Source organism: Tauraco erythrolophus, chromosome 5 (genome assembly GCF_009769465.1).
Source record: "Tauraco erythrolophus isolate bTauEry1 chromosome 5, bTauEry1.pri, whole genome shotgun sequence".
Classification (NCBI taxonomy): Eukaryota; Metazoa; Chordata; class Aves; order Musophagiformes; family Musophagidae; genus Tauraco; species Tauraco erythrolophus.
In genome coordinates, this window is record NC_141469.1 from 3,048,231 (window position 1) to 3,065,270 (window position 17,040).

Genomic DNA, 17,040 nt, shown 5'->3' on the forward strand with positions numbered 1-17,040 from the left:
TTGCCTTCTGCTGGTGAGACTGAGTGAGAAGTGTAAGGAACATAAAAAAGTATAGATGGGGGAAAGAAAGTGTCTGAAGGAGGTGGGGAAAAATTTTTCACAAGCAAACATTTGCTTGTGCTACTTCAGTATGTAACGGTCTTGGCACTAAAGAAAACAACCTTTGTTAAATATAATGATTTTTACTTCCCTAAAGTTTACTCCTGTTTGAAGGTGTTCTTCACTCAGAGTGGGGAGGCACTGGAACAGGTTGCCCAGAGAAGCTGTGGATGCCCCATCCCTGGAAGTGTTCAAGGCCAGGTTGGATGAGGCTTTGGGCAACCTGGTGTAGTGGAAGGTGTCCCTGCCCATGGCAGGGGGGTTGGAAAGAGATGATACTTTTGCCTTGGTTACACAAACTTAGAATGATGTTCAAGCAACTTACAGAAAAAGCACCATGAAAGTCAACAAAACCAACACACTACAAAAAGCCATTTTTTCAAGGTTTTGACATTGTGCAACGCACTTCTACAAACACAGTGAAAACTAAAAAGCTACTGTGACCAACTCTGCATGGTCACGCTGACTGCTTTATGTGTTTTGCCATAGTTACGAAGGCATCCACACTCACCAGGGAAGGTTCAGACTAAAGAGCAATATCATAGTCTTTCTTCAAGTCAAATACTTTTCTCCATCTCTTAAATAGATGTCAGTTTAAGGTTGCTGCAAATTCTCTCCTCTGAATAAATCTCCCGCGGAATTAAGAAGTGCATGCAGTCAACCTCTTTTCAAGAAGGATTTGGGAAAGGGCACGTTGGAGATGCAGGCATGGCCTTCAAGTCCGAAGGCTTGTTGAAGTTTTCCCCCAAAATATCACAAAGAAAGAAAGTGGCCGGTCGAAAAAAGAAAAATTACTTCAGATCATGAAAATTCTCCCTTTATGTTTCTTTATAGCCTATGAATTTAATGCAAATCAATTAACCTACTGAGTGACATCAACACATGAGACTGTTGACCTCATTATGACTACAGTGCTGCTTCAGTCTATAGTTAGCACTACTGGAGCGTCAGCCGCTTTCCATCTGGACTGAAGGAGGGAGTAATTAATAGCTGGAGCTCTCTCTCGCTCTAACTGAAGCACTAAAGCCACCAATCAAATCATAAGGAAGCCAACAAAATGAGAGCAAAATTCAAACAGATCCAAGTTTTCAAGAGCCTTGGAGCTGGGGGTCCCCCAAAACTACCTAATATTTGAATCCTGTTCAAGGTACTGGTCTTCACATGCGTTCCTCGTGAATACAGAGCACTCCTCCAAAACAAACACCAAAATCCATCAAATTGTTCCTTCCAACAAAGCAACTCCTATCACCATGAAAACTGACAAGCCTCCAAAGACAAGATGGGGAAACTTTCTGTTGCCTTTTGGATTACCGGTTCTGTTTCCAAAACACAGCGGAGAGTTGGTGAACTCTTAGATTTGTCAGATTTTTGGGTCTAACTTCTGCTAGAACTACGGGCTGCGTAAATACGTGCCGTAAAATTAAAGCTCATGCTGCTGGTCAACATTTTGAACGCTCATTCAGAAGCAAGTTGTTTTCTCTTATTTGCTATTAACTAGAAATAGCAACCACCTCCTAAAATAATTACGTTTGCAACGCGGGAAAATAGTTTTAAAGGAATCGGAGAGTTCCAATGGCGATCAGTTTTTCATCCTATAAAATATCATTAATTAGATTTTTTTAAAAAGGGAATGTCTTAAAAATAGGGGAATTTTGTCCCCTGACATTCCTAACTCTCCCCATAAATAAATAGAAATTATTTATGATTTTCAGAACAGATGATGGTGTTTGAATTCAGATTAAAGTAAGCAATTGCGTAATAATTTAACGTGATATGAAGGTAGCATTCAACAAAACATAATTAATAAATATAATTTATTATATTTATAGATATATAACTAGATTCATAACTATAACTAATCCCTGTGTTCAGTATATCCAGAAACATTAAGATCCAACAGATTTTGGAAACAACTAAATAGGGTAAACGCTTTGATTACCTACAAGCACAGATCTCTATGAAAATTTAGGTTCTGAAAAACAAACGCTACACCTGAAGAAAGCATCTCCTTGCGTTATTTCTGTCCAGGAATGCTAACTCTTAACATTATGAACTGTGTTCTGAGATGGTTCTAGTTTAAAATGGCATGATCCTGAGCGAAAAAATCCTTCATATACAAGGCTTAATTTTTTAAAGAGCATTCCGCTATCTCGCTCTTAAAAATGAAACACGTCCCTGTGTTCCGCACACAGTGTGTTAGCTTTTCCGCTACGACAGCTGGAACACAACCACGTAGACATCCCATTAATTTAATTGATGTATGCAGCCAAGAGCTAGTCTGAAGAAGGCTGTTTTCCTCAACTGGAGCTTCATGCTATCCACATGTTATCTGTACTACCAAGAAAGCCTCCTTGGAATTCCTTGCTCCTTTTCTGATTCTTATATGCTGACATTCAGACTGGAAAAGTGTCAAAACCAATTAAAAACCCCAGGATTGCAGCCATATTTATATTTGAAAAAAGAGTAGATGGAAGAATAAGAAGTGAAATATCTAAAATATTATGAGATGTTACCTTCCCTGCTGAAGAAAAGCTGCAGATGATTCAAGTAGGCATCTGTCAAATGGAAGTTAGGACACGAAAGTGAGAGTAGTTCTCTTCTGTGCCAAGGAGTTTAATGATGAGCAGGATAAGAACTGGGGCTTTATATTATATATAAATTTATATTATATAGTTCTTATGTTCAAATAGATCCAGCAAATTTTATGACCTGATCATAAGGACCAATATTAAGAAAAAGGACCATCTCCTTTGTGGAGGTGGACAGAGCACAGTTAATGTGATAATTACTTGGAAACATCACAAGTTTTTTTGTTTTCCCAGATTTCATATTCTCCTGCTTTCTACGAGAGGAACACGACTCGGGTTGAGGCAGGTTTATCTTTTGCAGAAAGTGCTTCTCATCTACAGCTGGCTGGTTGTTAAATAACCAAAGCTCTTCTTGTGCCGTAGAGGTGAAACCCTAAGTTTAGGAGTTAGGAGAAAGTTGGACACCACACAGCCTGAGCTTTCAAGGTCTCCTTCAAAGAAATGCCATTGATTTCACTAGGAATGTCAAGATATTTGTCAGGACTGAAGCAGACACTTACTTGCATATTTATTTTAAGTCACTAGTTGTTTAAATCAGCATTGCAAATGGAGGTCCCCAGGCTAGGGAGCAAAAATAATTGGATTTATATGACGGACTTACAAAAGAGCCAACCTAAAACATTCTATCACGTCACAGTCCTATCAACGGTGAAACTTTTTTACAGCACTAATGGCTTTCCTGAAAGGGGAGGTGGCGTTTTAAGTGGAAAATTTAAGTACCTTTTTATCACAATACATAAACCAATTTGTGTTACAGAAAAGATTGACTTGGGACAAAAAAACATATTTAAGTTCACGGATTTCTGAATCAAGTTAAAAAACCCACGGCTGCTCCACAACCGCCCGCGGGAAACGGGAGCCGCGTCGCTACCGCGAGCGACACGGCTTTCATAGCTCGTCGGCTAAAAATACCACCCACTCAATGGTCCCCTACCAGCTGAGATTTCACCAAAATAGCAAGGGAAACCTCAGACTTCCGCCCCTCGGGTCACAGGGGATCAGGTGCTTCGTGGGGGATGGCCAAGGAAAATCCATGGGCTGAGCATAGTGCATCCAGTGGGATAAAGTAGTAAATAACGCGTCCGTAACGCCCAGGCTGCCCGGTGCTCTATCCACTACGTGAGTGCACGTTTTGAAGTGGATTTTTTTTTTGGAGAAACAATCACCTCGACAGCTCCAGCAACTGTTCCTAAGGCAGGAGACCGGCACCATGGAGTGCTAAACCTCCTCCTGCTTCCTTTGAACTTCAAGATGAAGAAGCGTTTGAGAACCCGCTGAAGATACATGAGGTCGTGCACTAACTACGTGAGCTGTGAAAAATTCCTTCTAAAATTTTAGCAAGGCCAGGAGAGCATTTGGGAGTTAAATAACCAACAGACCAAGAAAATGTTCATTAGAACTGAACCACTGAAGTCAAACATGTACCAGAAACCCAAAAGACGACTGGTTAAAACATCACAAAGCTCCCTCCTATCATAATAGGTTTAGGGTTTACCCCAAGTGAGCCAAAAGAGATAAATATAGCTTTATTTCCTTTCTTTTTTTTTTTTTTTTTTAATTATTTATAATAGTTATGTCCACAGCAACGAGCAGATCAGCTCCTGGACACAATTTACATTAGAAGCTGCATCTGGGTCTCAGGACACAAGAAGGAAAATCTTAATTATTTCTGACCTTAATCTGAACAGTGATCAGAAGGATAAGATACTATGGGTGTTTTCTCCAGACAAAACCTAAAATAATATTTTTTCCATCGTATTTTTCCACTATCTGGTACTAGTATATTCCATCCCTACACATTTCCCAAAGGACAGAGCAGCTCCAAACATCTAATACCTGAAACACACTCTGCCAAAAAGGGCATATTATTTTTTTTACTAAATCAAACTGTAAAAGCAATGTGAATGACAGGGAAGATTAGATTCATAATGGAATTATCTCTCCTTTCCTCAGTAGAGCACATACTTTCTATTATTTTTCTGTCTTTAGGTTTTTTAGCAATATTTAGATGATATTTTTCACCACGAAATTTTTAAAAAATGAAGAATATAATTTTAATATTGTGTGCAGGTAAGTCATATTTTTAGGTCTAAAATTTCCTTATTAAAATATTAACGGAATGATCTGAATAAAAAACATGAATCAAATCCACAGATAATGTGCAAATTTACCTATTTATTTCACTAATATCCGCTCTCTTTTTTTGTACGAGTGATTGAACTGCTATCCCATTCTCCCAGCATTCACGTCCATTTAATGAGCGAGCCAAGCAACAACAAGCCCCAAAAATTAACCATAAAACTGAAATCACAGACTATATTTCTATTTTGGAGAAACATGTAACGATTTATTGCAAATAGGGCCAGGATAATTTCTTTAAGAAAAGTAAAAAGGTTGTTGGAAATTTAGACCTGTCATTTCTTTTTTTAAGTTACTACTACTATCATACAAACGAGAGCGTGTCCTGGAAGAGAACTCTTGCTCTAGGTATGATAGAAACCCCAGACTTTAAAAGTTCCCCCAGGCTACAGGGCTTAAATATAATACATTGAATATGAAAAAAAAAAATATGATGCTGACGAGAAACTTCTTTAGGTGACTGAAAAATGTTTTGCAATTCAACTTTGAAATCCGCTCAAACACTGCCGCATTCATCTTTGCAAAAAAAACCCCAAAAACCATAATTGCCTGAAAAACATAGTTAGTCTCTATCAGGTTCATTTTTCTTACTCACTCAAGCACACCTCCCTTTCAAACTTCCAAGCAATGTCTTGACATTTAAGCTACGGATATAAATTTTTATACGTGGCTTTCAACTTCTGCCTTGGCTTTGCCAAAGATGCCAGTCCGCGCTGTCCTTTACAAAAACGTTTGCAGCAAGAACTTTCTTTTAAACTAAACACCTACGAAGATGCCAAAAAAGAGGTCTTCAAAACAGCTTTAAAAAAACCAAACCAAATCAAAATGAACAAAAAAAACCCAATAAAAACCCCAAACCTGACAGCTGGCATGCTGTCGTATTTATTAATCGCAGTCATCCCACCGCCATCCTCTGCTCATCTGTCCATTTGTTGCAACACCTATTGCTCCTCAAGCCCTGTTTGCAACACAAGGTCCCTGTGGAAAAGCCCATCTTCCATTAAAATGAGGAATATTTGTGGCATGGGAACGCCTCACCGCAATTGGTAAACGGATACACGAAACAAACGGCAACAACGGAGCAAAAAATAGCAGTGTTGGAATAATCCCACTTCTCCAGACAAATAAAAGAATGAGAGACTCAGTACAGGAAAGAGAGCTGAATCTCACTCTACCACAGCAACACGAACTCGAGTGGACTGGGAGGGAGGTGGGTTTTGCTGAACACGGATGCCTCAGGACATCTAAACTGGAGCTTTCTACAAAGAAACCAACCAGAAGGACCAAGAGCCTTCAACTTGCTATCCAGGCTTATTTTATCCTAGTACTTACCTGTATCCAAAAAATACTACGAAAACTTCTTTAATTTTTTTTTTTTTTTGGCATAACTTGAGTGTTTTGAAGACTACAACTCCATTTAATGCTCACTGCTTCAACTAGTACTGGAACTTCACAACAGCAGGTCCATTAGTGCCAGAGTACCAAAGCATACCTTAAGTTTGGATTACAGGTACTTCACTAACACATGGCCATACCTGCGGGACACCGGCAAGAAGAGGAGCCCAAAAATGCTCACTCAAAGCTTCACTAAAAGCAGCCTAATTTTACAGATGTTATCAGCTCCCTCTCGAAAGATACCACCAAAACCATCACTCGAGGTGAAACGAAACATCTCTATGAAGTCACCTAGCCTGAAAATGCCAGATTTTGAGGGGACTTTCTCGCAAATCGCTCTTGCAAACTTCTACCCTTCAAATACCTTACCTGGTTACATGTGTTAATGTCTATTCCACTTTTCAGGTATTCCACTACTTTGTCGAGGTTGCCAGCTCGGGCAGCTCGGAGAAAGCTTGCATTGCTGTCGGACTGGAAAAAGAGAAGACAGAAAAAAGCTCTAGTTAGCTTCTGCTTAAAAGAGAGCACAACTTCATCACCAGTGAAAGGTTTCCGCGTTTTGCGCTGCGGGAGAATAAAATTGTGAAGAAAACTGACTTTGCATTGCATCTGCATTAATTAGAATACACAGACTTAAGCAAGGCAATACTGCCACGAAAGAACAGCAGACCTGTCCCAGTGAGCACAACAGCCCAATAATTGCTGAAGCTCAAAATTTAGCAAGAACCAAAGGAAAAAAAAAACAAACCCAACCAAATAACAAACAGAGATCATAGTAACTGGTATTAGCAACCAGAAAAAAACATGTGCAGCAACTTGCTAGCCATCATTTTCTGAAGGTCTTTTTATACATATATATATATACACACACACATGCTCTCAAAACTCTGGAAAATTAAATGGTTGATCCTGTTATTGGCTTCACTGCTTAAGAAAACATACATTAGCTTTGGATTTGTACTTGGCATAAAGAGTTACATGACTACAGTTGGTATTCGTGCACACATGTGAGTGAAAAAACATTATCCAAGAGCAAAAGGGTCTTCTGGTTCTATTTTATCACCTGTGATGCAGAAGTGGGGAAAAAAAAAAAAAAAGAAGTCCCACAAAACTGAGCAGCACTGCAAGTTTTAGAACCAATAGAACGAAGATGATGAAGTACTCAAGGGTGTGTATTTAAATCCAAGATAATGGTGTAAATATACTCACTCCTGAACTGCCTGCCTTCGTACGTTGGCGTTTAAAGCCCCATCAGCATGTAGAGGTTGAAAAAGAAAATGACAATAAAATCGTGTTTTCATTTTTGAGCCGGGTTGTGGGACGCGCTGGAGAGCGTGAAGCGCGTCGGCCTCCTGCCGTTCTCTACGATTATGACGTGAAATGACGTTGGCTGTTTGAAACCGCCAAATGTTTCATCCAATACTTGGATGTTCGCCCACGCACGACCCCCCAATACTTGGATGTTACCCCACGCAGAGGTAAACCAGCAACTCGTGCGACCGTGGATACTGGGAGAAAACACAGAAGTCGTGCAACGCAAGTCATGGTTGAACAGAATAAGTGTTTGGGAAGGCGCGCGGAGATGGCAACAATTATAAATAAATAGAGTAGGAGTGAGTTCCAGAAAGCAGATAAATAACTGTAAAAGCCTGTTTTGGGGGGATGTGATTAGGGAGGTAGAGGAGGCCACGCTCGTCATCGGGCTAGAACTTGGTGTTCCACCGAAACACCTCCCGTCGAGCACGTTTCGCAGCTCGCTTCACCGCCCCGTCAGAAACACCGGGGGAAAACCATTCTTTTGCATCATGGGAATATCCTAAAAGCCTCCCACTTCCAGCTTATTAACACCCATGGACAGAGCAATTTATTTCAGTCCCCCAATCCCTTTCACCGCGTTTATTTCGGTCGCTCTACTTCTCACCCCACACTCACTCACTTCACAATCCCCCACCCCAACCTATTTTCATCCGCAACAGACGGACGCCATCGAAACGATTCCTCTTACCACCACGCGACACGCCAAGCAAAAAAAAATTTCCTTTGAAATTTTTTTTGGCAAACTTCAGCACACATTCCAAGTCTTTTGCTGTTAGGAAAACAGAGCATCTTTCTAAACACGCTGCGGGGCGAAGGGGAAGGTAGCGCAGGAATTGGCGTTGACGGAACCCTTTTAGAAGCTTCCGGCTCAAATCAAGCGAGTGTTTGGGTGAGGTTTGACTTGGGAGCAGATTCAGGCAGGTCTTTGAAAGAGACACCTTTCAAGATGGAAGGACAGCTATGAGCACTGCACCGCCTCCTGTGATGCGCATCGAGAATCAAAACGATTATTTTAATGTTTAAGCGCTCTTGAAAAATCAACTCGTCTTGGTGTTAACCAAGAACAAATATTCGAGCACAAGAGGCAAAATCGAGACACTCAAAATAAATGGGACAAGCATCTTCGCCCTCGATAGGACACACATTTTACCTTCTTTTTCCTCATTTTTTTTTTCCCCACACTTTACTACTTCTACAATAATTTAACATGATCATCTGGTTTTATGCTTTTAAAAGGATACGCGAGAATGACGCAACAAATGAACATCTACGACTTCTGGTTCGTTACGGATGAAATCAATCATGGCTTGATTTTCTTTCAAGCAGAGTACCATCAAAGGCTAAAAAGGTTAAAATCTCAGTTACTGCTGGAAGCTCAGATTGTAGCTAAGACCATATGAATATATTCCACTTGTTTCTGGCTAAGAAAACGCAAACAGCATTTCAAAATAGCTTCTCATATCCTTGATTCATACTTTTGTTATCTCAAAACCAAATTACCGCAATGCACATCACTTCAAGACCCCTCAACATTGACCACAACGCAGGATAGGAGCTTCTTGTCTACAGAAAGAGTTATTATGAATTAATTCTTCATGATTAACTCCCTGTACAGGCGCTCTTATTCCAGAAGCGTCTCTTGCTGTGCGTGTTCTCACTCTGAAATAACAGGGGTTGATCGCGATCAGCAGAGGAACAAAATTGCTAAAATTCCAGTGAAACACAATGAAATCTTGGTGCTTTATTTAGGTGCCTTTGAAAATCCCAGCCTAAGTGATCTTTGTTTTTTTCTGGATTTTCTCACTGTAACAGGTACTGATCTCATATTAGATGAATATTATAGAATCATAGAATGGTGAGGGTTGGAAGGGACCTCAAAGATCATCTAGTTCCAACCCCCCTGCCATGGGCAGAGACACCCTCCACTACAATATATAATAGTACCTGTCTCGTCATAGTCTGGCCTCTCCTCTTTCAAAACAGTTTCTCACACACTTGTGTGATATTCTCATTTAAATCAAACTTGAACACACAGATAAAAGACACGAACACACGTGTCCATCATGACATCCTTGTCTCTAAATTGGAGAGACGTGGATTTGACGGATCGACCACTCCAAGGAAAAAGAATTGGCTGGATGGTTGCACTCAAAGAGTTGTGGTCAACAGGTCAATGTTCAAGTGGAGGCCAGTCACGAGTGGTGTTTCTTCGAAGGTCAGTATTGGGGCCCATGCTGTTGAACATATTTGCCATCAACATAGACAACAGGATAGAAAACGCTCTCAGCAAGTCTGATGACGACACCAAGCTCTGTGGTGTGGTGGACACACTGGAGGGAAGGGGTGCCATCCAGAGGGACCTTGACAGGCTTCAGAGGTGGGCCTGTGAGAACCTCATGAAGATCAACAAGGCCAAGTGCAAGGTCCTGCATGTGGATCAGGGCAATCTCAAGCACAAGTACAGGCTGGGCGGAGAATGGATTGAGAGCAGCCCTGAGGAAAAGGACTTGGGAGTGCTGGTGGGTGAGAAGCTCAACATGACCCAGCAATGTGCGCTGGCAGCCCAGAAAGCCAACCGTGTCCTGGGCTGCATCCAAAGCAGTGTGGGCAGCAGGCCAAGGGAGGGGATTCTGCCCCTCTGCTCTGCCCTCCTGAGACCCGCCCCCTGCAGTACGACATTCAGTTCTGGGGTCCCCAACACAAGAAGGACGTGGAGCTGTTTGAGCAGGTCCAGAGGAGGCCACAAAGATGATCTGAGGGCTGGAGCACCTCTCCTAAGAACACAGGGTGAGAGAGTTGGGGCTGTTCAGCCTGGAGAAGAGAAGGCTCCGGGGAGACCTTCGAGCAGCCTTCCAGTACCTAAAGGGCCGACAAGAAAGCTGGAGAGGGGCTTTGGACACGAGTGTGTAGTGATGGGACAAGGGGCAATGGCTTTAAACTGAAAGAGGGGAGATTTAGATGAGATCTGAGGAAGAAGATCTCTCTGAGGGCCATGAGGGACTGGAACAGGATATCCTATCCTTCAAAGTATTCAAAGCCAGGATGGATGAGGCTTTGAGCAACCTGTTCTAGTGGAAGGTGTCCCTGTCCATGGCAGGGGGGTTGGAAAGAGGTGATCTCTAAGGTCCCTTCCAACCCAAACCGTTCTATGATTCTACGAAGCAGCAATTCAGCTGCTTCATACACAAATACCCATACAAATACCAGTGAGCACTTCCATGAAGCAGTCAATAGATTCAGTACTGTGCTTTAAAGCTCAGAAGGCTCAATCTGCTTTTTCTTCCCAGCTTTTGTTTGTCTGCTCTGATTTTTCACTATGTCATCACTAGCTTCTCCTTTTCCTCATTCTTTCAAAGTCTTTAAAAAGCATTTTTGTCAGCGCTACCATCTCAGCAACTTACTCACTTTAGCACATTCCAAATTCAAACCCATCTTGACCAAACTGTCTCAAGTAGTCAACAGGAGCAGTTTTCCGTAGTCTTACCATGGTAGGAAACCATGAGTTTTGATCTGTGGGCTTTTCCAATGGATTCAGGCATCTCATGAAATGTTTTGTTTCCTTACATGTTGATCTTTAGTTGAATTCATGCTGCGTTTCAGCGGCACAGAAGCTGGCACATCAGTCTTTACTAGCTTGTCGACTGGTGAAGACAAACTGTCAACAGTCATTTGAAGACACTTTCTTTACAACTGTCTTCTTTACAAGCTTTTCTTTACGAGAATTTTGTAAATTCTTTTTTCTTTACAGGAATTCTTTACGAGAATTTTTCTTTTCACTGCCATCGTGATTGAATCTGCACTATTTACTTGCAGTTCTACAGAAATGAGAATTTTCCGAGCACCATCCACAAATAAACGACAACGTGGGAAAAAAAATGTTGTAACCTTAGGAACACTCACAGCAGAAGGCAAAAGTGTTCTTTGTAAGCACCCAGTCGTCAGACTTTGCGTAAGAAAACAAAAGAATTCAAGGGAATAAATGATTAAAAAAAAATACTGAGAAGCTGTGGATTGAACTTCTTTCTTGCTAATCACAATGCCAGAATTTTGCCTGAATTTGAGACATACAGCTCAGGGAATCTCAGTAATTAAATCATATCTGGAAATTAGTAATTTATTCAAATAGTCAGAGATTTTCCTTTCTGGTTGCCTTTCCTGTCCCATGTCATACCACATCACACGTGCCTGGTTCTCAAAGACATTTTTACAGAAACGTGCAAGACCAAATTGTGAAATCATACGCTGTACCAAACCCTTCGGAATTTCTCCCCGTGTTCAAATTTGCTGCTGGAAACCAGCTTCATGCTTAAGAAGGAAAGACTTGGGGGAGTAGGAGGCTTTAGTTTTCCAAAGATAATGTTATCCACATCATCCAAATACTTGTTTGAAATCATGTCTATAGTAAAATTATTCCTGCAGGTTGGCTTTGGACTTCCCCCTACTCCTAATAAGGTGGATGACCCCATAATCACAAATATCTCTGCGAGAGAATAGAGTCTAGCAACAAGTTTATTAATATATATTAATTATATATTAGTATATATTAATTGTATTAATATTAATACAGTTTATTAATTGAATGACAGCAAAAAAATAAATTCTAAACTGACATCTAATAACCAAAGAGTAGTTTTACACCTTCATTTAACATTTTTGTTTTGTGTATGTATTAAAGTGGGTATCTGAATACTGACAGCCCTTTCAGACTTACCTTTCAAGCATCGACCCTGGGACATACAGAGAAAATCCACGTAGCTCTAAGTTTTGAAGAGGCTGGCCCTGATCAGGAGGTGAGCAAAACCTGCTGTTCACTTTTATGTCTTCTATAAATGGAGAAAGTCAAGTCAACAGCAGTTATAAATTCGGCGCACTGCAGAAGGCAAGTTCCACAACCAGAACTCAGGTTTTCCTGGCTTCTGGATGGTTTTCAGCGCTTAAGAGATGCAGGGATTATGCCATACCTTCTAGAGCATCCATTTATGCTCCTACCCTTGAGACAACCACTACGTTTTGTCCCAGTTGGCTTGGTTATTCGGGGATTTCGGAAAACATCTGTCCAAACCAGCCATCGTTTAATTGGGTACAGGTCTGAAAGCGGCACGGATGACGTGTTACTGTTACCCAACTCCCCCCTACTCTGCCCTCGTGAGACCTCACCTGGAGTACTGTGTCCAGTTCTGGAGCCCCCAACATAAGAAGGACATGGACCAGTTGGAGAGGGTCCAGAGGAGGGCCACGAAGATGATAAGAGGGTTGGAGCACCCTTCCTATGAGGACAGGCTGAAAGAGTAGGGGCTGTTCAGCCTGGAGAAGAGGAGGCTGCGGGGTGACCTTATAGCGGTCTTCCAGTACCTCAAGGAGGCCTACAAGAAAGATGGGGAGAGGCTGTTCAGGAGGGCCTGTTGTGATAGGACAAGGGGTAATGGTTTTAAAATAGAGGGAGGTAGATTCAGGTTGGATATTAGGAAAAAATTTGTTACTATGAGAGTTGTAGAACACTGGAACAGGTTGCCCAGAGAGGTGGTGGATGCTCCATCCCTGGAGACGTTCAAGGCCAGGTTGGACGAGGCCCTGAGCAACCTGATCTAGTTGGAGATATCCCTGTTCCTTGCAGGGGGGTTGGACTAGATGACCTTTGAAGGTCCCTTCCACCCTAACCATTCTATGATTCTATCTTTTTTTGCCAGTACGGCACCTTTTTCCCTACCACCATTCAAACGTAAAAAGATGGGACTTCAAAAGGAATGCTTCTTCCTCGCAGGACAGTTTCTGTAAACCTTGCCAGTTCGTTTTTCAGCGGCTCACGTTTTATCTTTTGGACCTTGAATTATTTTTGTATCCAGCTGAAAACGCTGCCGATCTCCAAAGGGCATCACGACAGAACAAGGGGGATACTGTGACCTGCAAGGCTGAGATGCAGCTATGACTGCAAGAAGGCAAAGGATTTTTTTTTGTTGTTTTGTTTTTTTTCTTTTAATTAACCCATCCCAGAGAGCCTCAGCCTGCGGTTCGGACACGCACGCCAGAACGTGAGCTAAATGTTGCACTTGCAATGGCACAGGCTCAGTAATCCAGCACTGGTAAATGAGGTTATAGCAGCTATAACGGAAACATATTTTCCCAGCCTTTAAAGAAATAACATTCATCTTCTGAAAGAAAAGAAATGCAACAGTGCTTTACTTTGAAAGCCACTTCCTTTGCTTTTTCGTAAAAAAAAAACCCAAAAACACGTACTTTTTCCTCACATAAATTTACCAGAAGACATGAAGGAAGACAGATTACATTGCAGATCTTAAAGATATTCCAGTATCTAATTCCTGGATGAACAAAGTGCCCAATTTTCTTATTTAAATCTCAAAAAAGTATTTTTTATCACGCAGCTTTGCCCATTCAAGCATGTATCGGCATCTCAGCTCTAATTCATCCTGCTACGTACCTTTGGTTGGATAGAACTGGTTTGTTGAACTGAAGAGCCCACAACTCTGAAATAGCAGCCTTAACTACACAAGCATCTCCTTCTTATCATCTAAAGCATCTTTTTGTCCAGGAAAAAGACACAACTAACTTTTTTTTTTTTTAAGAAATGAGAAGCTGAATCATAGGAACTGTGATGCGTGAAGAGGAAGACGAGCTCTCAGAGACAAGAGATCACTAACGAGTTAAATATTCTCTACCAAGACGTAGCCAACAGCATCTAATCGATTATTTTAATCTCAGGGGTCTATCTAGGTCCATGATGATGGTTATAAATCAGAAAAATAAAAATATTCTTTTAAGCACATACCATGCACCTGAATAATTTAAGGTGCTTTGAGTATTTAGGACAATTAAGCACAGAATGTCATGACTGAGACAGAGAAGTTGGCACTGCTTTGACCAGCCTTGAGCTGGAACCGTGGAGTTGCCCTCATCGTAACGTTGCATCCGGTAGGGACACGGGCCCACAATTTGGCATAAAGACTTTTGCTACCTACAGCAAAAAGTATCGTGTGATAGCAAGACGGTGAAATAACTACAAGAAAAGAAAAAGCTTTCGTGACAGAAGTCCATTGGTCTGACTGGAGATCGCGAGAGCCGGCGCAAAAAAGAAGCTAAGACAAGAAGACCAGGTTGAGGGATGCGTTATGATTGATGCATATTACAAAAAAACCCAAATGTATTATAAATCCAACATATTTTTAATAACTGTTGAATTGAAAGACTTCTTCCAGTAACTCTAGCATTTGCACAGGACAGTTTTGTAGTAGTTTCATAGCTTGTTACAGACGCTGCTTGCAGAAAGCTGCATTTGATATGGAGAAAGTTTCTTATTGCTGTTACACTACCCCAACAAACACCTATTTTTGAGTAACACAAGGAGGAGAAAATTTTGCCCAGCTCACAGCTTTACCTACACACCCGTTCCTGCTACAAGAGTGCTCCAGACAGACACAACTGAAAGTTACTACGTGCTTCCAGACCCTCCTAATATTCACTAATTGACAAGCCAGGCTTCGACGATTCCATCTTTTGATACTGATGGGAAAAATCACAATTATTCCTGAGAGATGACTTTCATTTTATGCTGGTGGTTGTATTTCAAACGCCTTTGACTCTTTTGCAAACTCCTCTTTGAAATTGCAGAGCTCGCAGGATACCAGCCATCCTTTCCACTGGAACTTACACGTTTAATCAGTTTTGCTTTGTTTTTAACCAGGAGGAGAATAAAGAAGATAAAGGGCTGTGTTTAGCAAAATACTTCAGCATACTCTTAATTTCTACCACATCTTTAGGTCCAACTGATTTCCAATTAAGCTGGTTTAAGTCATTTGCTAAAGGATGGATTTAACTACGCGCTCAACTGTGTTCCTGAGCGTGGGCTGATGTTAGTGAATACAGCAGCAGCAACAAGAGAAAGAGAAAACTAATGTAAGAATCAACCCTTACTTGAGCCAAGAAGCCAATGTCTTCTATAAACCTTTTATGAGACTCAGCTGCCACAGACATCTGTAGGAGTCCTCCCACTACGTTCATTAATTTGACATACTGGACTCGCTGCCAGCTGACTTCTACTACGTCAGTAAAGGATTTGTGAGAACTGAGGCAAAACTGCAGAGTTTTCTATGAAAAAGAAACAGAATAAAAGTCTTGGGCCCAGCTGCATGTTCCTTCCAAATACAGCAGTTAAAATGATGGAAGTTATTTTAATCCTAAAATACTAAAAAAGTAACATCGGCACTGGGGTTTAACCCAGAACAACACTTCGGTACTAGCTGGACTTCAGGCAAGTGTAATCCCTGATGTCCCATTGGGCTATTCATGTACCAAACATTTTGGTCTAAGTTCCAGCTTGGAAACAACATGTGGAAGTCAGAATTATGCTTCCCAGTGTGAAACTGAAAAATAGAATTTCCAAAGCGCCTGGAAAACACAGCCTGGATTTTTTAAAATATAAGAAAGGGGAAAAAATAAAAAAAAACAAACAACACACACACAAAAAAAACCCAACAAACCATAACCCAAAGGATTTGGGTTTAAAGAATGAAAGCTTTTACCATAGTCTGAGTAATCCTTAAAACTAGAACAATCTTCAGGTCTTCTACTAAGACTTATAAACTACTCTAAAACCCAGAAATGGATAATCCTATTGTTTAATGGGAAAGTCTCCTGTGCTGGAATTTGAGTGAAAGTGTTGTTTAGTCATTTCCCAAAACAAAAAGCATTCAGGATACCTTCAAACGAACCACAGGATCGCTCTTCGCTCTCCTACGTGACACGCACATTTATTGAACTCTCTTAAAAACTGACATGGACCCAAGATTTCCACTAAAGGAACTGAATAATATTAAAAGAAGGAAAAACATTTAGGATCATCTGGACACCATGCATTGAGATTTTGAGGTGTTAGCAACAACTTCAGAACCTGGCAGGCATTTAAATGGTTTCCATGGCAAGTTTCTGTTACTAATGATGTTGCTAAAGAGAGGTAATAATGCTAGAACACCTCTAGGAAGACTCAAGATGCCATTCCAAGCGTATCTAGCAGAATAATAACTAAGCTTAATGAAAACCTAGCCTGTAAGTGAAGTTTGTGACAGACTGTTGACAGATAATTCTATCACTCTCGTTCATTTTTCATCCGATTCTATCACTCTTGTTAATTTTTCATCCCCTTCCATTCCTTGTCTTATAGTCAAAGAGACCTTTTCTAATAAAAGAAACGTGCTAACACCACCAGTGCTAAAAGATCAAACAGCTTTACTTACCTCAGCACCATTAACCGATCGCCCATTGATTCATACTTACTGGTACCATCAACAGAAAAAAATGATTCCGTGTTCCTCTGAGAGGGATTAAAATAGATGCAAACGGAGCGGGTGTTTCTGAAACGCAGCAGTTTCTAATTCAAAGCCAGTTCTGCCAGCAAGACTCATTGTAAAGACTTTACTTGTACAGAAAAGTAAAAGGGACATCAAAGTAGTAAAGGAAGAATTTTAAATATGGGCCGTTGCGGAAAGAAACC

The 17,040-nt window shown here is 41.0% G+C and overlaps 1 protein-coding gene across 2 annotated transcripts in view; it reads right to left on the reverse strand.

The window, feature by feature from the left end:
- The window catches only part of ANK2 (ankyrin 2), a 172,257-nt gene that overhangs the window by 151,705 nt on the left and 3,512 nt on the right, over window positions 1–17,040 (reverse strand). For both annotated transcript variants that reach the window (XM_086612093.1, XM_086612094.1), the window contains exon 2: window positions 6,591–6,692. In XM_086612093.1, coding sequence (XP_086468219.1) covers window positions 6,591–6,692 — 102 coding nt within the window. The remainder of the gene's footprint in view (window positions 1–6,590; window positions 6,693–17,040) is intronic.